Consider the following 25,773-nt stretch of genomic DNA (forward strand, 5'->3'; position numbering starts at 1 on the left):
ATTTCAGCTATTCAAGTTTTTAATTTAATGTATTCCAATAATATTGTTTATATCTCCCCCTGGCACTTACATTTTTTTGTATTTGTTGTGATTTAGTTGTATTGGATGTGTTGAAATTCTGTTAAATAAAATAAATAAAATATGACTGATATTGGATTATCAACTCGTATTATAAAGATTTATTATTATTATTATTATTATTATTATTATATTTATTTATTTTTACCATACTATCACAATTTTTTTTTCACTTTTAATAAATTCTAACATGAAAAAAATCCATGTTTTATAGCATTAAAAAATGAGCGATGCATTATATTGAGTCCATATTGCCCTTAAAAACAAAAACAAAATTAATGTATTCCTATAATATTGTTTATATCTCCCCCTGACATTTTATTTTATTTTTTTTGTATTTGTTGTGATTTAATTAAAATGAACGTGTTGAAATTCTGTTCAATTAAAAAAAGACTGATATTTGATTATAAACTTGTATTTTAAAGATTTATTATATATATATCAACAATAATATGACAATTAAATGAAAATGGGGTGATTTTTGTTCATTGTTTTTCACTTTTAATAACCTCTAACATAAAAAACAGACAGTTTTTTCACTTTTAATAACTTCTAAAGGAAAAAACAAGCTTAATGTATATCTATAATATTGTTTATATCTCACCCTCACATTTGAATTATTTTTGTTTGTTGTGATTTAATTGTATTGAATGTGTTAAAATTCTGTTCAATCAAATAAATAAATAAATAGAAAACAAAAAACTGTACACCACTGATACTAGATCATCAACTCAAATTTTAAAGATTTATTATTATTATTTTAAGATACGATTACAATTAAATGAACATGGGGTGAATTTAAATTAGTTATTTTTTTTACTTTTAATAATTTATAACATGAAAAACTGACAATTTCTCGGTATTTCTGCATTTCTGTGTCTTTTGTTTTTCTCTAAAAAAAACAAAAAAGAAGAAAAAAATCTGATTTTGTGGTAGAAATACTTACTAAAATCACAAAACAAACCTATTCACTCAAAAAGCTAAGGATACACAAAATGACAGTTTCAGAGATCATTTCATAGTTTATTTTCGTTAACATAAATGTTTTAAAGCACTAGATATTATAAAAAGTCAGTCTCTGCTGCCCTCTTCTGGACACACAAACTAACACACAATCTTTCATTTTATTTTTCATTATTTGTTTTAACCCATGATTGTCATTGCAAGTACAGTGTACAGTGATATCGTGATAATATATTTTAATATATGTGACCTAGAACCACAAAACCAGTCATAAGGGTCAATTTTTGCAAACTGAGATTTCTACATCATAAATAAGCTTTCCATTGATGTATGGTTTGTTAGGACAGGACAATATTTGGATCCAACTGCTTGAAAATCTGCAATCTGAGGGTGCAAAAAAATCTAAATATTGAGAAAATGGCCTTTAAAGTTGATCAAAGGAAGCAATGCATATTACTAATCAAAATTTTAGTGGTTACACTTGGTAAAACTAGTAGTTAACTACATTATTTAACATGAACAAATCATTAAAAAAATATTTATAAAGCATATTTAATTTCTAATCATATTTCTTGTCATTTTAGTGTTTTAATGTAAACATATTTCAGCCAAAAGGCAAATATTTCTATCTTTTCATCTACCATTGTATTTTATTTGATTATTTTGATTTTTGGCTTTATTTAAGTGGTTAAGTAAATTGCTTCAGATCAGGTCCGTGACTCATTTCGTGAACTGAATGACTCGTGAAACTCAAGCTAAAATAAAAATGGCATAGACTCTGTTTTTCTTTTTGGAATATCACATAATGGCAAATGTCTTTATAGTTGAAATTAATTAAGATTGTTTAAAGGAATGGTATAAAACGAAAAACAGCTTTTTAAGAAATTTCCAGTAAACCATTTATTCTTTCCCCTTGTAGAGTCATTAAGGATCCAGCTTATTGTGAGTTTGGTAAGGAATTGTTTGCACTGTCAGTTCTGGTTGAGATTTACTGATATTTTGTTATAGGTTTACTTAATTTAATACAAATGTACTTTAAAAACCATGCAACTGGGGGCTCTGGAAGACTGAATAACTGGTTAATATTGTACATTTAATCTGAATACATCAAAGTGTGTTTAATGAAGTGTTGTGCACTTTGTTTCCAACTCCACTGTTATTATACTTTAAAGTAAAAATATTGTACAAGATTTGTTTTGTATTGAGTGTTTTCAGTTCAAGATATTCAACAGTATCAAGGTTGGTATTGTATGAATTCTTATTTTTGGTGTTTTTGTTTATGCAGGACAGTACAGAAAGCACACAAGTGGGAGAGAGAGGAGAGGACAGCATCAGAAAGGACCTACTCTTTCAAGCATCACCCGAAGCAAACATTTTGGCTTAAAATAACAAATGCATTTCATTTAAGGTTTTTTCTGCATAAAGGATTTTAAGGCGACTGCTTTTTAGCCCTTCACCACCGACATGGTTTCTGTTGCAGGTTCCATTCTCAAACTTTTCTACCCATTTCCACCCATAGTTTTCACAGAACTATAGTTAACCACCAAAATAAGAGATCAAGTGGTTTTAGTCAAAAAGGTTAAATGCAATATATGCATGCTATTGTACAAAAACTTTGAGTCTTTAACCTTCCGGGCCCGTATTCACAAAAAGTTGAATCTTCTCCTAAATAGCAGTAAAAGTTTTTAGCTAAGAGTTTCCTCTTAAAACCTATTTTCAAAGCTGCTGAGACAAATTTTAAGCTAAGAGTCTTAAGGTAAGAGTTAGAGCGGGGCATACCAAATCACACAGTATCCAGTTTTCCTATGTCGACCATTCTGGATTTTGTAGTAAAATGCTGTATTTACAAATACTTTGGAATATAGTTACAAAAATGAGATGACTGCTTGTGGGAAAGTTATGAAATTTGGCACAAAGATCAAGAACAGTCTCAACATTAAACACAGCTAATTTGGAGTCTCGAACTCAATTTCTAATACCACCAACAGCCCAAACTGACACTTATGTTGAAGCTAGTAATTTTTGAACAGTAAGGGCTAGAAATGAAATCACATGTTTTATCTGATTCCTTTGTTCATATTGATGGCATTTTTCATAACAAAAATCTCTACACCAAAAAGCTACTAATAAGATTTTCAATGAGTAGTTCCAGGAAAGCGGCATCTACTGGTCAAGAGATTTGGATATTTACATTGTAACTTCTGAACAGTTTGGCTGAATATCATAAGATTGAACTTAAAAAAATACTAAAATACAGAACTTATAAAACCACTTGTTGATAAGCCATGAAATTTGGCACACAGATAGAGCAGAGTCTGAGCACAGCAAATCTAGAGTATCTCACTTAAACTCTCTAGCGCCACCAACAAGCCAAAGATAGACGTGAGGCTGTATCTCTGCAGTGCTTTAGTGGTTTTGGTCCAAACTTGGTGCATGTTATACCAAGCATGAACTGAGGGTACATGAGTAGTTTCAGCACAGCGACATCTACTGGTCAAGAGATATGGACATTTTCACTTGAAACTTCTGAATGGTTTAGCTAAAAATCTAATTGAACAGTTTCTAATATTCCTTTCTATTTACAAAAGCTTTGGGATATTGTTACAAAAATGAGATGACTGCTTGTGGAAAAGTTATGAAATTTGGCACAAAGATCAAGAACAGTCTCCACATTTAGCACAGCAAATTTGGAGTCTTAAACTAAAACTCTCTTGATCCAAGTTGGACTTCAATCATAAGACTGGATTTTGAAAAATATTAAAATACTGTCTTTTCCATTATAGAACTTATAGAAGCGCTTGTTGGAAAGCCATAAAATGTGGCACACAGATAGAGGAGAGTCTGAGCACAGCAAATCTAGAGTCTAACTCAAACTTTCTAGAGCCACCAACAGTCCAAAGTTACAATGATTATGCCAAAAAATGAACCAAAACACTTTTTTTCTTCTGATTTTTTTGGCAGATGCCAACAATGTATGGTGTTCAAGCATTTAAGTCATCAACAAGTGTCTTTATTGAGTTTATTTGCCCCCTGTTATCCTCTTCATTACTGCTGGCAGCTATTTGTCTTATTTTTTGTAATTTTACTACAACTTAAACTCATTTTATTTCAGTTTGGTTTGGCAAGACCACATCATGTATTCGTTTAGTTTTTGTTTCGTTTCAGCTTATTACAATTAAAGAATAGTTTTAGTTAACACTGTTTCAGTTTACAAGTACATTGTGTGTGTTGCATTGGATACAGTATCTTACAGATGTAACTTATTATTACAGATAAATGCTATTTGTTTTCTCTCTGCACAAAAAACACACAGACGACAGGTTTGGCAGATATAGATATGTATTTTTTATTTTTTTTTTCATACCAGATAAATAAAAAGTTAACAATACAATCTGGTCACTATTATATGTGGAGTCCGTATGATAATAATGACCAAATTAAAACATGATTGTCACTCAGTGTGCTTCACAAAAATCGGTCAATGAATAAATTATCTGGTGAACTTCATCTATTTACAGTATAAACAAAACAAAACAAAACAAAAAGATCACGAACACAAGCTTTGGATCTTCGGACGGGACGTTTCAGCGCAGCAGTTTTTTTCCATCGTTGGACACAAAACACAACCACAGAAACGGCAGCGGCGCATTAATATGATAATGCCACGTATGATCGGACTGTACATGCCAGACCGCCTCCAGTTCATAAAAACAATGATAAAATCAACATCCATGTGACGTCGCATTCCACACAAACATGAAGACACGCGTCCGACGATGAGACGAAGGCAAGAAACGAGTTAGAGGAACAGAAGACACAAGCGGATGAAAACAAAGCGTCTCTTTCTGGTGGCGACGTGAGGCGAGTGCAGGGAAACATCGGTTGGGTTCGGCTCGTCTCGCGTGTTTCCGGTCCAGTTTCAGCCGTCGTGTGTTGTTTCGGTGTCCGGGGAAGGTGAGGATGGAGAAGAACGGGACATTAGAGCAGCTTCTGCTCACATTATTACCCAGAATTCAAGTATTCCAGTGCCACTTCATAGCAGAACTTATACTGATCCTGCAGGAGAAACACACACACACACACACACACACCAGCAGAGGTCAGTCTAACACAGTCTGTGAACACAACATTTAACCATTTAATCCTCATAATGCATCCAACATTTCTACATTTCACATTCAAGACCAGAAGAACTATTATTACAGTCATAACTTAATATTTTTCAACTAATACCATATTTGATCAGCAACTTTTCATTAATAAATAAATTAGATTTTTTGAATGTTGCTACATTTGAAGTTTTGAATGTTGCTACAGAAACTCTTTGAAATTTAAAATACACATCTAACCCAACAAAACTAAGATGCAATATATGAGACAAAGACAAAAGTGATTTTATAACCTTAGAAAGCACATTAAATGTATGTAAAGTGTCTACTTTTAAGGTTTCAAATATGTTTATGGAGAATAAAATGTTAAAAATGTTTTTGAAATAATGTTACATTGTTATTTAGTTTAACACAATATTCAAAATTGTAACATAATATTCATATAATATCAAAATTCACACAGCATGCTTATTCTGACTTGTGCATATGAAAACAAATGTGATTTTTTAAAGTTCTGAATGTTACTACATTATTACTGCATTTATCCCTTTTTTATTCATTAATAAATTGAGAAACTCTTTGACATTTTTAAAATTACAAATATATATATATATTTATATGGGTCAAAGACATTAAGATAAGAAATTTACAAAAGTGATTTTATGTCCATAGAAAGCAAATTAAATCTAAGTAAAATGTCTATTTTTAAGGTTTCAAATAAGTTTGAGAATAAAATGTCAAAATTTGGTTGAAATAATGTTGCATTGTCATTCAGTGTAACACAATAATTATGTACAAATTCTAACAACATGCTTATTCTGACTTGTACATATTAAAATAATTTTTTTGAATGTTCCTACATTGTTACTGCATTTGCCCATTTTTTATTCATCAATAAATTGAGAAACTCTTTTTTAAATTTTTTTAAAATTACACATCCAACCCAACAAATCTTAAGATGCAATATATGGGTCAAAGACATTAAAATGTCAACATCAAAAGTGATTTTATGTCCATAGGAAGCACATTAAATGTAAGTAAAGTGTCTACTTTTAAGATTTCAAGTTTTTGGAGAATAAAATGCCAGTGTAACACAACATTTATGTCAAAATTCAAACAACATGCTTATTCTGACTTGAATGTTGCAACATTATTAGTGCATTTACCCCTTTTTAATTCATTAATAAATTGAGAAACTCTTTGAAATTTGTAAAATTACACATCCAACCCAACAAAACTGAGATGCAATATATATATATATATATATATATATATGGGCCAAAGACGTTAAGATGTCCATGTCAAAAGAAATTTACAAAAGTGATTTTATGTCCATAGAAAGCACATTAAATGTAAGTAAAGTGTCTACTTGGAATGATTTCTGAAGGATCATGTGACACTGAAGACTGCATTAATGATGCTGAAAATTCAGCTTTGTATCACAGAAATAAATTACATTTTAAAATATATTCACAGAGAAAACTGTTATTTTAAATTGAAATAATATTTCACAATATTACAGTTTTTTCATAAGAAACGTCTTTAAAAACCTTAAAAAATCCTTTTGAAAAAAAACTTTTGAGTGGTAGTGTATATGTGCATTAGTATTAATTTTATCATTAAACAGTGATTAAAGTATCAACATTAGACTCATTTCTGTTTCATTTCCATGTTCTGATTTGCACTAGTAAAATTCTCAAGTGTAGATGTGGATAATTCTGATGCTCACCAGCAGATCCACCATGTTGGGTTTGTTGTTTCTCAGTGTTTTGACGGCGTGAAAGACGTCCACCGAATGCTGGTGACGCAACATCTCACACACGATACTGATGGCACAGAATGTGCCGCTGCGCCCGCCGCCATTACTGAAACACACACACAAGTATAAAACATCATTTATGAGTATCAGCGACTTCAATACATGTCAATAAAACATTTCAGTCTCACAACTGTCAATACTGACTGATGCTGATGTAATTGCTTCTAAATGAGGGTTATTATTGTTAACTAAGACTGAAATTAAAACTAAAATATATATAAAACTAAACTTAATTTATTTCCCTCATTTTCTTTTAATTTAACATGAAGTACTAAAATAACTTCAACTAAAACATATAGACATTAAAAATGACAAAAACACTTAAGAATGTACTAAAACTCAAATTAAAATGAAAAACGAAAATAAAAACTAATTCAAAATGAATACAGCAAAACACATTCAATTCGATTTCAGCTGTAAAGCAGGTCAACAGAATTCACAAAAAGTGCAAGTTACAATCTCAAATATATTCACTACTGTTAAACAGATTTGTGACCCAATTTTTTCTTTTTTTCCAAATTTTTAAATTTTGGGATTCATACATTACCCGAAAGATAAACAAATAAGCTTTCCATTGATGTATGGTTTGTTAGGAAAGAACAATAAGATACAACTATTTGAAAAAGTATAATCTGAGGGTGCAAAAAAAATCTAAATATTGAGAAATTGCCTTTAAAGCTGTCCAAATGAAGTTCTTAGAAATGCATATTAATAATCAAAAATTTAGTTTTGATATATTTACGGTAGACCAGAAACTAACCAGTTAAAACCAGTCTTGACCAGTGACTAACCAGTGTAAATCAACCTAGACCTACAACTAACCATTATAAACCAGTCTAGACCAGCAACTAACAAGTGTAAACCAGCAATTACCCGGACTAGCAATTACCTGGTATAAACCACCCTAGACCAGAAACCAACAGTTATAAACCAGCCTAGAGCAGAAAATAACCAGTTAAAACCAGTCTAGACAAACAACTAACCAGTGTAAACCAGTCTAGACCAGCAACTAACCAGTGTAAACCAGCCTAGACCAGCAATTAACCAGTATAAACCAGCTTAGACCAGCAACTAACCAGTTTAAAACAGTCTATACCAGCAATTAACTAGTATAAACCAGCCTAGACAAGCAACTAACCAATGTAAACCAGTCTAGACCAGCAACTAACCAGTGTAAACCAGCCTAGACCAGCAATTAACCAGTATAAACCAGCTTAGACCAGCAACTAACAGCTATAAACCAGTCTAGATCAGCAACTAACCAGTTTAAAACAGTCTATACCAGCAACTAACCAGTGTAAACCAGCCTAGACCAGCAATTAACAGCTATAAACCAGTCTAGATCAGCAACTAACCAGTATAAACCAGCCTAGACCAGAAACTAACCAGTGTAAACCAGCCTAGACCAGCAATTAACCAGTATAAACCAGCTTAGACCAGCAACTAACAGCTATAAACCAGTCTAGATCAGCAACTAACCAGTTTAAAACAGTCTATACCAGCAACTAACCAGTGTAAACCAGCCTAGACCAGCAATTAACAGCTATAAACCAGCCTAGACCAGCAACTAACAGCTATAAACCAGTCTAGATCAGTAACTAACAGCTATAAACCAGTCTAGATCAGCAACTAACCAGTTTAAAACAGTCTATACCAGCAACTAACCAGTGTAAACCAGCTTAGACCAGCAACTAACAGCTATAAACCAGTCTATACCAGCAACTAACCAGTGTAAACCAGCCTAGACCAGCAATTAACAGCTATAAACCAGTCTAGATCAGCAACTAGCCAGTTTAAAACAGTCTATACCAGCAACTGACCAGTGTAAACCAGCTTAGACCAGCAACTGACAGCTATAAACCAGTCTAGATCAGCAACTAGCCAGTTTAAAACAGTCTATACCAGCAACTAACCAGTGTAAACCAGCCTAGACCAGCAACTAACAGCTATAAACCAGTCTAGATCAGCAACTAGCCAGTTTAAAACAGTCTATACCAGCAACTAACCAGTGTAAACCAGCCTAGACCAGCAACTAACAGCTATAAACCAGTCTAGATCAGCAACTAGCCAGTTTAAAACAGTCTATACCAGCAACTGACCAGTGTAAACCAGCTTAGACCAGCAACTAACAGCTATAAACCAGTCTAGATCAGCAACTAACCAGTTTAAAACAGTCTATACCAGCAACTGACCAGTGTAAACCAGCCTAGACCAGCAACTAACAGCTATAAACCAGTCTAGATCAGCAACTAGCCAGTTTAAAACAGTCTATACCAGCAACTGACCAGTGTAAACCAGCTTAGACCAGCAACTAACAGCTATAAACCAGTCTAGATCAGCAACTAACCAGTTTAAAACAGTCTATACCAGCAACTAACCAGTTTAAAACAGTCTATACCAGCAACTAACCAGTGTAAACCAGCAACTAACAGCTATAAACCAGTCTAGATCAGCAACTGACCAGTTTAAAACAGTCTATACCAGCAACTGACCAGTTTAAAACAGTCTATACCAGCAACTGACCAGTGTAAACCAGCAACTAACAGCTATAAACCAGTCTAGATCAGCAACTAACCAGTTTAAAACAGTCTATACCAGCAACTAACCAGTGTAAACCAGCTTAGACCAGCAACTAACAGCTATAAACCAGTCTATACCAGCAACTAACCAGTGTAAACCAGCCTAGACCAGCAACTAACAGCTATAAACCAGTCTAGATCAGCAACTAGCCAGTTTAAAACAGTCTATACCAGCAACTGACCAGTGTAAACCAGCTTAGACCAGCAACTGACAGCTATAAACCAGTCTAGATCAGCAACTAGCCAGTTTAAAACAGTCTATACCAGCAACTAACCAGTGTAAACCAGCCTAGACCAGCAACTAACAGCTATAAACCAGTCTAGATCAGCAACTAGCCAGTTTAAAACAGTCTATACCAGCAACTGACCAGTGTAAACCAGCTTAGACCAGCAACTGACAGCTATAAACCAGTCTATACCAGCAACTAACCAGTTTAAAACAGTCTATACCAGCAACTGACCAGTGTAAACCAGCTTAGACCAGCAACTGACAGCTATAAACCAGTCTAGATCAGCAACTAACCAGTTTAAAACAGTCTATACCAGCAACTGACCAGTGTAAACCAGCTTAGACCAGCAACTGACAGCTATAAACCAGTCTAGATCAGCAACTGACCAGTGTAAACCAGCCTAGACCAGCAATTAACCAGTATAAACCAGCTTAGACCAGCAACTAACAGCTATAAACCAGTCTAGATCAGCAACTAACCAGTTTAAAACAGTCTATACCAGCAACTGACCAGTGTAAACCAGCCTAGACCAGCAACTAACAGCTATAAACCAGTCTAGATCAGCAACTAGCCAGTTTAAAACAGTCTATACCAGCAACTGACCAGTGTAAACCAGCTTAGACCAGCAACTAACAGCTATAAACCAGTCTAGATCAGCAACTAACCAGTTTAAAACAGTCTATACCAGCAACTAACCAGTTTAAAACAGTCTATACCAGCAACTAACCAGTGTAAACCAGCAACTAACAGCTATAAACCAGTCTAGATCAGCAACTGACCAGTTTAAAACAGTCTATACCAGCAACTAACAGCTATAAACCAGCCTAGACCAGCAACTAACCAGTATAAACCAACCTTGACCAGCACAGGAAACCTAACTAACCTATAGGACATTATTTGGCTGAGATACAAGTCTTTGACAATCTAGGGTGCAAAAAAATCTAAATATTGAGAAAATCACCTTTAAAGTTGTCCAAATGAAGCTCTTAGCAATGCATATTAAGTTCTGATATATTTATTGTAGAAAATTGACAAAATATCTTCATGGAACATGATCTTTATATCCTAATGATTTTTGGCATAAAATAAAAATCTATCATTTTGACCTACACAATGTATCGTTAGCTATTGCTATAAATATACCTGTGCTACTTTCAACTGGTTTTGATGTCCAGGGTCACATTTAATCAATCTCAGGTTGATTTTGGCAGCACTAACACTAAACATGACTGTATTAATGGCTAGTATGTTGGTAAGTGCTCAGTTTGTTAGTGTTAAATCTGATCTGGGAGCAGTAGGTGGCGCTGTGCTCCTGTTCATGAACTGCAGCTCATTATTCAGCACAATCACTGCGTCTCTGGCAGTTTCCCGTGTCGCTCATGAACTCCTGAAGAGCGTGTATGAATGTTTATTTCAGGATAAACACGACTGGGCGGGCCGGCGCTGAAGAATGAGAGCGAGATCAGAATCTCTCTGAGAGTTTAATGAGAATCACGTGATTTGTCACAGACTCGTATGTTTCTCAGCCGTTTGACCACCCAGACCTGCTGTTCTCAACGACAAACACACTTCTGCATTTCATTATGTTGCTTGTCCAGTGTTTTTCTACTTAAACGTGCTAGATAAACATCTCTGATCATTGCACTCGCATGATACAGCCATCTAAAAAAATGACACTTGACTTTAGACTTTTAAGAAATGCATCTCAAGATCTTGAACATGTTTTTCACACTATATCTATATCTTGTTTTTAATCTTTTACACTTATTATCTCTGCTAGTTGCCAAGCCAAAATTTCTCATTTTAGTTGAACTTGATGTGCTAAGGTAATTCAAAATAAAACTGAAATAAAATTAATAAAACACACACACATGCATAAATAAAAATAGACTGACAAAATTATTAAAACTTAAATAAAATTAGAATGAAAACAAAAAAATCTAATAATACTAATTCTAAATAGTCAAATAAATATAATAACTACATTTAAATAGATTTTAAATATGAATGCAATTATAATTTAAATACTTTAAAAAAAAATTAAATATCAATAAAAAGATAATCCTAAATATTACAAATTCTAACTTTCAGTAAAAATCTAACTAAATATTATACACAAATTCTAAGTATTAATAAAAAACAATTCAATTTTACAATAAATTCTTAAATATTAATTCAAATATAATTTGAAATATGACAAATTCTAAATAATTTTAAATACGCTAAAAAAATTCTATAATATTGTATTAAAATGAGCTATAATAAAACTGAATGTGAAGAGTAGTGACTCACAGGCAGTGTACAACGGTACGTCCCTCTCCTCCGTCGTACTCCTCCTGCCATTTGTCCACCTGTCGGATGAGTTTGAGGAAGGAGCGTTTGGAGACGGGCGTGTCGCGGTACATCGGCCAGCCCAGAAACTGGAACTGCTGCACCATCCGGTATCCGTCCTGCGGCTTCACGCAAACCACATGTTCATGTCACTGAAACGGCTGACTCTAACGTAAACACTGATGAAGCATGTTAGCATGCATTTACTCACCCGTGCAGCGTTATAGATGCGGAAGATCCTGCTGATGATGTCCTCCTCCAGATCTGCGGACACAAACTCCACCTGGATGGGCCCATGCCTGTGGACACCGTTCTCTGGCCAGTACTGCGGACACAACTGAACACAAAACACATATGACACACGTCAGCATTGCATATATTGTCAATTCAGTAGCCAGGTTCAATGGTTGATCAGTTTCACCAGTTCAGTTTTTATAGAACAGCAGGGCTGTACCAGTTCACCAGCTAGACTAGCAATTAACTAGCATATGCCAGCCTAGACAGCAACTAACCAGTGTAAACCAGCCTAGACCAGCAACTAACCAGTGTAAACCAGCCTAGACCTGCAACTAACCATTATAAACCAGTTTAGACAAGCAACTAACAAGTGTAAACCAGCAATTACCCGGACTTGCAATTACCCGGTATAAACCAGCCTAGAGCAGAAAATTACCAGTTAAAACCAGACTAGACCAGCAACTAACCAATGTAAACCAGCCTAGACCAGCAATTACTGAGTGTAAACCAAGACTGGTTTATACTTGTTAGTTGCTGGTGTAGACCAGTCTAGACCAACAACTAACCAGTGTAAACCTGCCTAGACCAGCAACTAATGAGTGTAAACCAGCCTAGACCAGTAATTAACCAGTATAAACCAGCCTAGACCAGAAACTAACTGTTATAAACCAGCCTAGAGCAGAAAATTACCAGTTAAAACCAGTCTAGACCAGCAACTAACCAGTGTAAACCAGCCTAGACCAGCAACTAACCAGTGTAAACCAGCCTAGACCAGTAATTAATCAGTATAAACCAGCTTAGACCAGAAACTAACTGTTATAAACCAGCCTAGAGCAGAAAATTACCAGTTAAAACCAGTCTAGACCAGCAACTAACCAGTTCAACCAACCTAGACCAGCAACTAATGAGTGTAAACCAGCCTAGACCATAAACTAACCAGTTAAAACTAGTCTAGACCAGCAACTAACCAGTGTAAACCAGCCTAGACCAGTAATTAATCAGTATAAATCAGCCTAGACCAGAAACTGTTATAAACCAGCCTAGAACAGAAAATTACCAGTTAAAACCAGTCTAGACCAGCAACTAACCAGTGTAAACCAGCCTAGACCAGCAACTAACCAGTGTAAACCAGCCTAGACCAGTAATTAATCAGTATAAACCAGCCTAGACCAGAAACTAACTGTTATAAACCAGCCTAGAGCAGAAAATTACCAGTTAAAACCAGTCTAGACCAGCAACTAACCAGTTCAACCAACCTAGACCAGCAACTAATGAGTGTAAACCAGCCTAGACCATAAACTAATCAGTTAAAACTAGTCTAGACCAGCAACTAACCAGTGTAAACCAGCCTAGACCAGTAATTAACCAGTATAAACCAGCCTAGACCAGAAACTAACTGTTATAAACCAGCCTAGAGCAGAAAATTACCAGTTAAAACCAGTCTAGACCAGCAACTAACCAGTGTAAACCAGCCTAGACCAGTAATTAACCAGTATAAACCAGCCTAGACCAGAAACTAACTGTTATAAACCAGCCTAGAGCAGAAAATTACCAGTTAAAACCAGTCTAGACCAGCAACTAACCAGTGTAAACCAGCCTAGACCAGCAACTAATGAGTGTAAACCAGCCTAGACCATATACTAACCAGTTAAAACTAGTCTAGACCAGCAACTAACCAGTGTAAACCAGCCTGAGACCAGTAATTAATCAGTATAAATCAGCCTAGACCAGAAACTGTTATAAACCAGCCTAGAACAGAAAATTACCAGTTAAAACCAGTCTAGACCAGCAACTGAGTGTAAACCAGCCTAGACCATAAACTAACCAGTTAAAACTAGTCTAGACCAGCAACTAACCAGTGTAAACCAGCCTAGACCAGTAATTAATCAGTATAAACCAGCCTAGACCAGAAACTAACTGTTATAAACCAGCCTAGAGCAGAAAATTACCAGTTAAAACCAGCCTAGACCAGCAACTAACCAGTTCAACAAACCTAGACCAGCAACTAATGAGTGTAAACCAGCCTAGACCATAAACTAACCAGTTAAAACTAGTCTAGACCAGCAACTAACCAGTGTAAACCAGCCTAGACCAGTAATTAATCAGTATAAACCAGCCTAGACCAGAAACTAACTGTTATAAACCAGCCTAGAGCAGAAAATTACCAGTTAAAACCAGTCTAGACCAGCAACTAACCAGTGTAAACCAGCCTAGACCAGCAATTATTGAGTGTAAACCAGCCTAGACCAGCAACTAACAAGTATAAACCAGCCTAGACCAGCAACTAATGAGTGTAAACCAGCCTAGACCAGTAATTAACCAGTATAAACCAGCCTAGAACAGCACCTAACCAGTATAAAACAGCCTAGACAAGCAACATACTAGTGTAAACTAGCCTAGACCAGCAGTTAATCATTGTAAACCAACCTGGACCAACTGCTAACCAGTATAAACCAGCCTACACCAGTAATTAACCATCATAAACCAGCTTAGACCATCAACAAACCATTATTAACCAGTCTAGATCAGCAACTAACCAGTATAAAATAGTCTTGACCAGAAACTAAGCTGTATAGACTAGTAACTAACCAGTATAAACCAGCCTAGATCAGCAACTAACCAGAGTAAAGCAGCCTAGACCAGTAATTAATCAGTATAAACCAGCCTAGACCAGAAACTAACTGTTATAAACCAGCCTAGAGCAGAAAATTACCAGTTAAAACCAGTCTAGACCAGCAACTAACCAGTGTAAACCAGCCTAGACCAGCAACTAACCAGTGTAAACCAGCCTAGACCAGTAATTAATCAGTATAAACCAGCCTAGACCAGAAACTAACTGTTATAAACCAGCCTAGAGCAGAAAATTACCAGTTAAAACCAGTCTAGACCAGCAACTAACCAGTTCAACCAACCTAGACCAGCAACTAATGAGTGTAAACCAGCCTAGACCATAAACTAATCAGTTAAAACTAGTCTAGACCAGCAACTAACCAGTGTAAACCAGCCTAGACCAGTAATTAACCAGTATAAACCAGCCTAGACCAGAAACTAACTGTTATAAACCAGCCTAGAGCAGAAAATTACCAGTTAAAACCAGTCTAGACCAGCAACTAACCAGTGTAAACCAGCCTAGACCAGTAATTAACCAGTATAAACCAGCCTAGACCAGAAACTAACTGTTATAAACCAGCCTAGAGCAGAAAATTACCAGTTAAAACCAGTCTAGACCAGCAACTAACCAGTGTAAACCAGCCTAGACCAGCAACTAATGAGTGTAAACCAGCCTAGACCATATACTAACCAGTTAAAACTAGTCTAGACCAGCAACTAACCAGTGTAAACCAGCCTGAGACCAGTAATTAATCAGTATAAATCAGCCTAGACCAGAAACTGTTATAAACCAGCCTAGAACAGAAAATTACCAGTTAAAACCAGTCTAGACCAGCAACTGAGTGTAAACCAGCCTAGACCATAAACTAACCAGTTAAAACTAGTCTAGACCAGCAACTAACCAGTGTAAACCAGCCTAGACCAGTAATTAATCAGTATAAACCAGCCTAGACCAGAAACTAACTGTTATAAACCAGCCTAGAGCAGAAAATTACCAGTTAAAACCAGCCTAGACCAGCAACTAACCAGTTCAACAAACCTAGACCAGCAACTAATGAGTGTAAACCAGCCTAGACCATAAACTAACCAGTTAAAACTAGTCTAGACCAGCAACTAACCAGTGTAAACCAGCCTAGACCAGTAATTAATCAGTATAAACCAGCCTAGACCAGAAACTAACTGTTATAAACCAGCCTAGAGCAGAAAATTACCAGTTAAAACCAGTCTAGACCAGCAACTAACCAGTGTAAACCAGCCTAGACCAGCAATTATTGAGTGTAAACCAGCCTAGACCAGCAACTAACAAGTATAAACCAGCCTAGACCAGCAACTAATGAGTGTAAACCAGCCTAGACCAGTAATTAACCAGTATAAACCAGCCTAGAACAGCACCTAACCAGTATAAAACAGCCTAGACAAGCAACATACTAGTGTAAACTAGCCTAGACCAGCAGTTAATCATTGTAAACCAACCTGGACCAACTGCTAACCAGTATAAACCAGCCTACACCAGTAATTAACCATCATAAACCAGCTTAGACCATCAACAAACCATTATTAACCAGTCTAGATCAGCAACTAACCAGTATAAAATAGTCTTGACCAGAAACTAAGCTGTATAGACTAGTAACTAACCAGTATAAACCAGCCTAGATCAGCAACTAACCAGAGTAAAGCAGCCTAGACCAGCAACTAACCAGTTTAACCAACCTAGACCAGCAACTAACCAGTTCAACGAGCCTAGACCAGCAATTAACCGGTATAAACCACCCTAGACAAGAAACCAAGGCCCGGTTTCACAGACAGGGTTTAGGTTAAGCCAGGATTAGGCCATAGTTCAATTAGGACATTTAAGTAGTTTTTAGAAAAATGCCTTAGGTAAAAACATACTGGTGAGCATCTTGAGACAAAACAATGAACCTGACATATTTTGAGATCAGTCAGTGCAAGTTTCTTTCAGTTTAAACAGCCCAGACATGCATTTTAGTCTGGGCCTAGGCTTAAGCCTTGTTTATGAAACTGGGGACAAGAGTTATAAACCAGCCTTGACCAGAAACTAACCGGTAAAGACTAGCAATTAACCAGTATAAACCAGCCTAGACCAGCAACTAACCAGTTTAAACCAGCCTTGACCAGAACACAGGACACCTAACCTCACAATTAACAGGATTTGACTGGTATAAAGTGTCAAAAAGGCAACTTGAAAAGCCAATTAGTTCATTATACTGGTTTTATTGTGAATGGTTTGTCAGAAAATCGACTAACTATTCTTAATAATCTTTCATCTGAACTAACTTTTTATCACGTTACTGGATAATGTTTACTAACAGCCAAAGAGCAATTTACACATTGTTTGATTGACTGCAGTGACGTGCATCTTCTGTATGCGTCTGCATTGTGTTGCCTATCTTTGATCCTGATGGTTGCGTTCAGGTGTGTGTGTGTGTGTGTGTGTGTACCTGGTATTCATCACGTTGTGGGGACCAAATGTCCCCACAAGGATAGGAATACCAGTAGATTTTGACCTTGTGGGGACATTTCTTAGGTCCCCATGAGGAAACAGGCTTATAAATCATGCACAATGAGTTTTTTTGAGTAAGTAAAAGTGTGCACAATCTCCTGTGAGGGCTAGGTTTAGGTGTAGGGCCATAGAAAATACGGTTTGTACAGTATAAAAACCATTACGCCTATGGAATGTCCCCATAAAACATGTAAACCCAACATGTGTGTGTGTGTGTGTGTGTGTGTGTGTGTGTGTGTGTGTGTGTGTGTGTGTCACCTGTGCGGGATCCACATCATTCAGCATCACTATAGACGTGCAGTGATAATCCAGCACTAGCCGCCAGAAGTCTTTGACGGTGTTGGGCAGAGGATGCTGGGTAACGATGAATGCAGACGGCTGCTTGTAGCTCTGTGAAGATGAAGAGAGAAAAACATCTTATTTCCTGTCTGTCTGCTTGACTAATTGTGTGGAGAAGTTTAGCGTTGAGCTGCGTGTTTTATTACCGCCGCCGGCGCTTCCATTTACTGTAATGAAAACAAATGCGCTGTCGCATCTTTTACAAACAAACCCGTCCCAGTCAATTGTCTTATTGCATTTTTTACTTCATTCTCTGTTATGGATCGTTTTTTGCCATTTTCCTGACAATGAAATGAATCAATTCCATCTGTTTTTGAATTATTTTCAACGAGCACATAATTGTGTGCGCAGCGAATCACATCTATCAGACACACCACCACTTCAGATGCACAAAAACAAGCGACTGTTACAGAGACAAATGTAAGTGACAATTAAATCATAAACATGGAAAATTAAAATCATTCATTTAACCGTCACTAGGTTAGGAGCCGCAGGTAATGGTCATTGGGATAAGAGCTGCAGGTAATGATCACTAGGTTAGGAGCTGCAAGTAATGATCATTAGGTTAGGAGCCGCAGGTAATGGTCATTGGGATAAGAGCTGCAGGTAATGACCACTAGGTTAGGAGCTGCAAGTAATGATCACTAGGTTAGGAGCCGCAGGTAATGGGCACTAAGTTAAGAGTTGCAGGTAATGATTACTAGGTTAGGTGCCGCAGGTAACGGTCACTAGGTTAAGTGCTGCAAGTAATGATCATTAGGTGAAAAGCCGCAGGTAATGGTTACTAGGTTAAGTGCTGCAGGTAATCGTCACCATGTTAAGAGCTGCAGGTAATGATTACTAGGTAAAGAGCTGTAGGTAATGGTTACTAGGTTAAGTGCTGCAGGTAACGGTCACTAGGTTAAATGCTGCAGGTAATGATCATTAAATGAAGAGCCGCAGATAATGGTTACTAGGTTATGCACTGCAGGTAATAATCACTAGGTTAGGAGCCGCAGGTAACGGAAACTAGGTTAAGCGCTGCTGGTAACGATCACTAGGTTAGGAGCCGCAGGTAATGGTCACTCGGATTAGAGCAGCAGGTAATGATCACTAGATTAGGAGCTACAAGTAATGATCACTAGGTTAGGAGCCGCAGGTTATGGGCACTAGGTTAAGAGCTGCAGGTAATGATTACTAATTTAGGGGCCGCAGGTAATGGTCACTAGGTTAAGAGCTGCAGGTAATGATTACTAGGTTAGGGGCCGCAGGTAATGGTCACTAGGTTAAGAGCTGCAGGTAATGGTTACTAGGTTAAGCACCACAGGTAATGATCACTAGGTTAGGAGCTGCAAGTAATGGTCACTAGGTTAAGAGCTGCAGGTAATGATCACTAGGTTAGGAGCCCCAGGTAACGGTCACTAGGTTAAGTGCTGCAGGTAATGATCAATAGGTTAGGAGGTGCAGGTAATGATCACTAGGCTAAGTGCTGCAAGTAAAGATCACTAGGTTAGGAGCTGCAAGTAATGGCCACTAGGTTAAGATCTGCAGGTTATGAGCACTTGGTTAGGAGCCACAGGTAATGGTCAATAGGTTAAAAGCTGCAAGTAATGATCACTAGGTTAAGAGCCACAGGTAACGGTCACTAGGTTAAGTGCTGCAGGTAATGATCATTAGGTTAGGTGCTGCAGGTAAAGGTCACCAGGCTAAGAGCCACAGATAATGATGACTAGGTTAAAAGCTGCAGGTAAATGATCACTAGGTTAGGAGCCACAAGTAATGGTCAGTAGGTTAAGTCTTAGGTGTATGCGAGCTGCCTTACATCCATGAGTGCGGCATTGATGTAGTTGCTGCTCTCTCCGTCAATGGTGATGAGGAAGGGCAGGCAGCGGTCAGGTGGCAGCACATCCATGCAGCGGTTCTTCTCATGGTTCCGCGGCAGCAGTGCGATGCTACAGTCCTCCACCCGTAATGTGGGCGTCACCATGTTTAACGTCTGCCAATGGAAAACACAACAGAAAGTCATGCACATGTTCTACTGGTTTGTAATTTCTTTTTTAATAGCATTACAGTATTAATTTTAATAGTAATCAATTTTGTTTACAGTATAAGTATAAAATGTAATGTATCGTATTTTATTAGCAGTTATTTGGATTTAGTTTTTTCAACAAATATTGAGACAGACTGACTCTGAACTCCTCTTTGATTTGGCTGGAGTTGGTTTGTGGGTCCAAGCGGTTCATATCGTAATACACTGAGCGAAGCTGATTGGCTGGGATCGTGGTGTCACCACAAAGACACGCCTCCAATATGGCATCATGGATAAACACATACTGCTCCTGAAATATCAACATATCAATGACAGATTAATACAACAATATCAATCATAGCCCACTGATATTATTTGATGCAGTGACTGATTGACAGGCTGATTAATCAGCTGATCTAACTTTTGAATGAATATCAATAACAATAAAAAACACTGTCGTTTAAAGGGGGCAGGGCCACTTTTAGTAAAATGCCTATAACTTGTCCTATCAACATGAAAATTGCGGAGCATGGTCTTAGTCAAAAATACCACAAGTGTCTATAAGGATATTTGCGTATCTAAAAAAAAAACATGGCTGCCATTGGTCGATGAAGTTTGAGCACCCATTAGACAAGGTTGACAGAGGCGATTGGAACGAAAGTTGGTGGGCCTGTTGGACTTATGGCCCTAAAGGTCTGTGAGAAAATTGAAAGCAATCGGCCACTGGGGGGGCGATGTATCGCATTTTTCAAGAGCGTAAACACTGCACAGTTTTCCGCACACATACACTCAATATTCATATCATATGGTAGAACTCCTCATTCTGGACAACTTTGCCTCTAGAACCACTGCTGTCAAATCGTTTGTTAAATGACTAAGATGATGTAAAAAAAACAAACAAAAAACAAAAGCTATAATGGGATCATTTAGAAAAGGGGCCTGATCAAATTTACCCAAAATCCTATAAAGCCTAAAGGAAAACTCAAAACTTCACGAAACCTGCTGAGCACATGCGACAGAGGATTCTAAACAAGCATGCAAAGTTTTAAGGAGATCCACAGCTGGATCTATAACAGTCATGAACGTTAATAACAGAATATTTCTATGGTAAATTACCTGGATTTGCCAAAAATGCTTTTTTTGAAATCATTGATTACAGGCTTGCTACATAATGTCTTTGTTTCATATGTGCTTTTATGGTCAGAACAGATATAGGAGAATGTGATTGACTGTGTTTTCAGTAAATGTCTCTGTCCTGTGTGTCGACATGCGGATCGGTCATCTCTCCATCATCTCTCGATCGCAGACGGCGGTCTGACAGCTTGACGTAAATCATTCATGAAGTGACATTTTAAATATGCCTTGGGTCGTCGCTCTTCAGAAAGTCTTTGCTCTGGACGTGACGTCACAGTCCTTGACCCAAGCTGGCGGTCAGATAAAGTCTCAGGCTATACAATCATTCTTACATTTGAGTGCTTCTTTCTTTTGTCTTTATTCAAACTTTATGCCAAGAAAACTGTTTTAAAATATGTCTGAGTGGGCGGGGCTGGAGTGAAAGGCAGCATTTGATTGGCTGTGGCTAATGTGAGGATGTTTACGATTGGTTACCTCCGTCTGCACCATGTTGACCCTGCGGGAGCGCAGTTCCCTCACGCAGTTGTAGATATCCACCACTCCTTCTCGCTCCGCCATGTCCAGCATGATGTCAATGACGATGAAGCAGCCGGTGCGTCCGGCTCCAGCGCTAAAGACCAGAACAAAAGGTATATTTTATTTTATGTTTAATGAAACACACGATCGTCTAGTGAAGACGAGATGGATATTGACCTGCAGTGGATGACCATGGGCCCTGCATTGGCTGGACTCTTGGCTTTGACTCTGCGGACGAAGCCCAGCAGCCCCGTGGCGTGATACGGGACGCCGTGATCCGGCCAGCCGGTGAAATGAAACTGCCGGATCTCCCTGATCTCATGAGCTCCTCTCTGGAGACGACAAACACACAAACATGCTGATTCTGAGACCCACATATTATTCACATATTCATAGCTCATCATTCTCCAGCACATTTAAACATGTTGCATTAGAATTTAGTGTGAACAAACAGCAAATTGAAATTATACAAAATTATGCTTAATATAGTAGCTATAGCTTAGAATAACATTTAATAATATTTTTAACTATTTATTATTTTATTACAACAGTCACACACAATGAAAAAAATCTAAAACAAATATACAATATAAATCAATTAATATATTTAAAATAAAATTATAATTTTAAATATAATTAATTTACAAGTACTTACAAAATAATTATTAGGTTATTTATATACTTACATTAAAAATAAAAGAAATATTACATTTTAATAAAATTATTTTTTAATAAAATTTTAATGATATATATATATATATATATTTTAAATTGTGACTATAATTTATAATTAATTTTAAAAATATTTTTAATTTTGTATTATTTTGTTATAACACATAATAAAAATGTTTATAAATATATATATATATATATATATATATATATATATATATAATAAAAAGTAATGTTATGTATTTATATATACACACACATGACATAAATCATTAAATATATTTAAAATGAAATTGTAATTTTAAATACAATTAATTTATAATTACTTAAAAATAATTTTAAATTATTTATACACTTATATTAAAAATAAAATAAGTATTTTAATTTTAATAAAATAAATGTGTAATAAAATGTACAAATATTATGACTATAATTTATAATTAATTTTTTTAATCTTTTCAATTTTGTATTGTTTTATTATAACACATAATAAAAATATTATAAATGTGTATATATATATATATATATATATATATATATAATTTATTTATCATTTTTAAACTAATAAATATTTTCGATTTTTTATTATTTTTATTATAACACATATATAATAAAAATGTTTATATACAAAAAATTTTATATATATATAATCATAAAATCAATCATAAAAAACATTTATAAATATTTTTGGCAAGGCAAGTTTATTTATGTATTTATTTATTTAATATTAATTCAAAGCTACAATCGTAAAACAATCACAGTAATAAAAACATACAATTTAATAAAAAAAAAAGGAAAAAAGATTTCAATTACGCCTTGCCTTGAAATAAATATATTCATAAATAATTATACATGATAAAACACATTAATTATAATAAATATTATACAAAAACTAATTACACATAATATTTAGATATATATTTTTATTATTATATACTAGCTATAGAGACATATAGATAGCTGGAGACAATACTCAATGATTAGATGACATTAGTGTTTTGTGTTAGACTGGAGATACTGAGAGTCGGTTTTGTTATAGTAATATAGTTTGATAATAAGTTTGATTGTGTAATCTATAGTGTGGTCTGATAAAAATGTATAGTTTGATGCTCAACCTTTTCCACAGCGAAGGTTCGAATGACGTATTCAGACAGCAGCTGCGTCTCGATGAGCGTCACCTTCATGTCTCTGTAGATCTCAGTGTCGTCTGGCCAGTACTTACAGCACTTCACCTGTCAAACACACACACAATCATTTGATTAAAACACACATGAGTTTATGAAAACATGAGATAGAAGCTTCTCCAAACAACCTGAGTTTGCAGTCAGACTCGGAGTGTCCCAGATATCTGACAGCCTCTGCTGCAGATCATCCCAGAATAATTAACCAGGTTAACCCTCCATAACCAGAGCACACCTCTGGAGACAAACCACCGGCTCTAATCACTCAAACACATTAATGAAGTCAATCAGTCCTATCCTGAACATCGCTCTCTCCGTTTATCTGTCTGACTGTCATCCGTTTATCTGCTGCTTCTTTCCATCCGCTCCGCATTAGTACACTGTTTATTTCAATATATTGCTCAATATATCTTCATTTTGTAAATATTTTGAATTTATGAGACATTTTACTTATTATTTAGAAGAAAAAATTACATTTAGGCTCAAATAGAAATTGCTATTATTTTATATAGGTTACAGTGTTTTTCTTTGTATTACATACTAGTACAGTTTTCATTGTAATTTAAATGTTATTTTTGGTCAATGTTATTTTAGTATTATTTATATACTTGCACAGTTTTTATTTTTTTATATTGAATAATAATCTAAAACAAATATACAATTTCTATAAATCATTAAATACATTTAATATGAAAATTTTATTTTAAATATAATTAATTTATAACATTATCAGATTATTTATATACATATATTAAAAATAAAAAATATTTGAATTTTAATAAAATTACAATTTTTTTTAATACTTTTCATTTTGCATAATTTTATTATAACACATATAATAAAATGTTTATTATATATATTAATTATTTTTAATTATATATATATATTCACATTTTATATTACAATTACTAGGTTTTTTTATATTTTAAATTAAAATTTTGGTCTGTTTTATTTCAGTATTATTATATGTTTGCACAGTTTTTATTACAATTATTAGATTTTTAAAAATATATATTTTCAGCTTTCACTGTAATTTAAATGTAATTTTTGGTCTGTTTTATTTCAGTATTATTATATATTAACAGTTTTTATTACAATAATTAGATTTTTTTTTATTAAAAAAAATCTAAATATTTTCAGTTTTCATTGTAATTTAAATGTAATTTTTGGACTGTGCTACTTCTGTATTATTTATATATTAACAGTTTGTATTACAATAATTAGATTTTTAAAATATATATTTAGTTTTCATTGTAATTTAAATGTAATTTTTGGTCTGTGTTATTTCAGTATTATTTTTAGATTTGAACAGTTTTTATTACAATTATTTATTCATTGTAATTTATGTCTTATTTTTAGTCATTTTTATTTATTTATTTTCAATATTGCTTTTTAGGTTTAATCTATTTTTGTCTGTTTTTATTTAAGTTTTTATTTATTTTTATTACAATTTAATTAATTATTATTATTTTTTAATATTTTCAGTTTTCCCTGTAATTAAATTTAATTTCTGGTCTGTTTTATTTCAGTATTATTTATATGTTTGCACAGTTTGTATTACAATTATTAGTTTTTAAATTTTTTTTATTGTAATTTATGTTTTATTTTTAGTCATTTTTATTTTCATTTATTTTTAAATATTGCTATTTAGGTTCAATCTATTTTTGTCCATTTTTATTGTTAAGTTTTTATTCATTTTCATTCTAATTTTAGTACTTCAACTTATTTCAGCCAATTAGTTTTCTTTTTTTCAATTAACAAAAACGATTTGAATAATTCTGGTTTGATTTGATTGATCATTGATCTGTAGATATCAGTAATTAATTATCACTGTAAAACAACCAACAGGTGAAAGAAAATCCAACATCTATTACAACTGTAAATGTATGAATTATTCAAATGCATGGAATATTTATATTTTTGTGATTAAAATGCAGTGTGTGGTCAGAAATCAAAGAAATATCAGTCCATCTGTTTGTCATCCGTTTATCATCTGATTCTTTCCATCCGCTGTTGATTATTAGCGTGTTTTCTTTCTATGCGTGTATTAGATGCTCTAATTAGCGGGATAATTGCGCTCTAATGGTTGAGCGTATTTCTCGTCTCGGTCTCGCTCTTCGCCGTCGGGCCGGAAAAACAAAGAGGCCGCGATGCTATCGGCTCCCGACTAATTATCATTAGAGCATCTCCTAAACGAGAGAGCATTAATCACATAATGACTTATTTACATATTCACTCACACACTTCCTCAACATCAGCGCCAACACACACAGCAATAGCAACTAATAAAAACATACAGAACAGAATGTCAAAACAGATCAAATAATGAGTCCAATGTCACTAAAACACTAAAAAACCTAAAAAAAGAATAATAAAATAGGTAAGCAAAAACTAAAAGACTAAAAAATATATTTTACAGCACATTTACCCCTCAAATAAAACATCC

The 25,773-nt window shown here is 34.9% G+C and overlaps 1 protein-coding gene across 1 annotated transcript in view; it reads right to left on the minus strand.

The window, feature by feature from the left end:
• Window positions 1-4,362: 4,362 nt before the first annotated feature.
• The window catches only part of LOC141300392 (receptor-type tyrosine-protein phosphatase mu-like), a 166,968-nt gene continuing 145,557 nt past the window's right edge, over window positions 4,363-25,773 (minus strand). The window contains exons 18-27 of the mRNA XM_073830663.1: window positions 23,262-23,378; window positions 21,652-21,806; window positions 21,433-21,568; window positions 19,985-20,134; window positions 19,618-19,791; window positions 17,736-17,867; window positions 12,321-12,446; window positions 12,071-12,234; window positions 6,880-7,015; window positions 4,363-5,097 (exon numbers count right to left, since the gene is read on the minus strand). Coding sequence (XP_073686764.1) covers window positions 5,044-5,097; window positions 6,880-7,015; window positions 12,071-12,234; window positions 12,321-12,446; window positions 17,736-17,867; window positions 19,618-19,791; window positions 19,985-20,134; window positions 21,433-21,568; window positions 21,652-21,806; window positions 23,262-23,378 — 1,344 coding nt within the window. The 3' untranslated portion in view covers window positions 4,363-5,043. The remainder of the gene's footprint in view (window positions 5,098-6,879; window positions 7,016-12,070; window positions 12,235-12,320; window positions 12,447-17,735; window positions 17,868-19,617; window positions 19,792-19,984; window positions 20,135-21,432; window positions 21,569-21,651; window positions 21,807-23,261; window positions 23,379-25,773) is intronic.

This window comes from Garra rufa, chromosome 24, assembly GCF_049309525.1.
Source record: "Garra rufa chromosome 24, GarRuf1.0, whole genome shotgun sequence".
Classification (NCBI taxonomy): domain Eukaryota; kingdom Metazoa; phylum Chordata; class Actinopteri; order Cypriniformes; family Cyprinidae; genus Garra; species Garra rufa.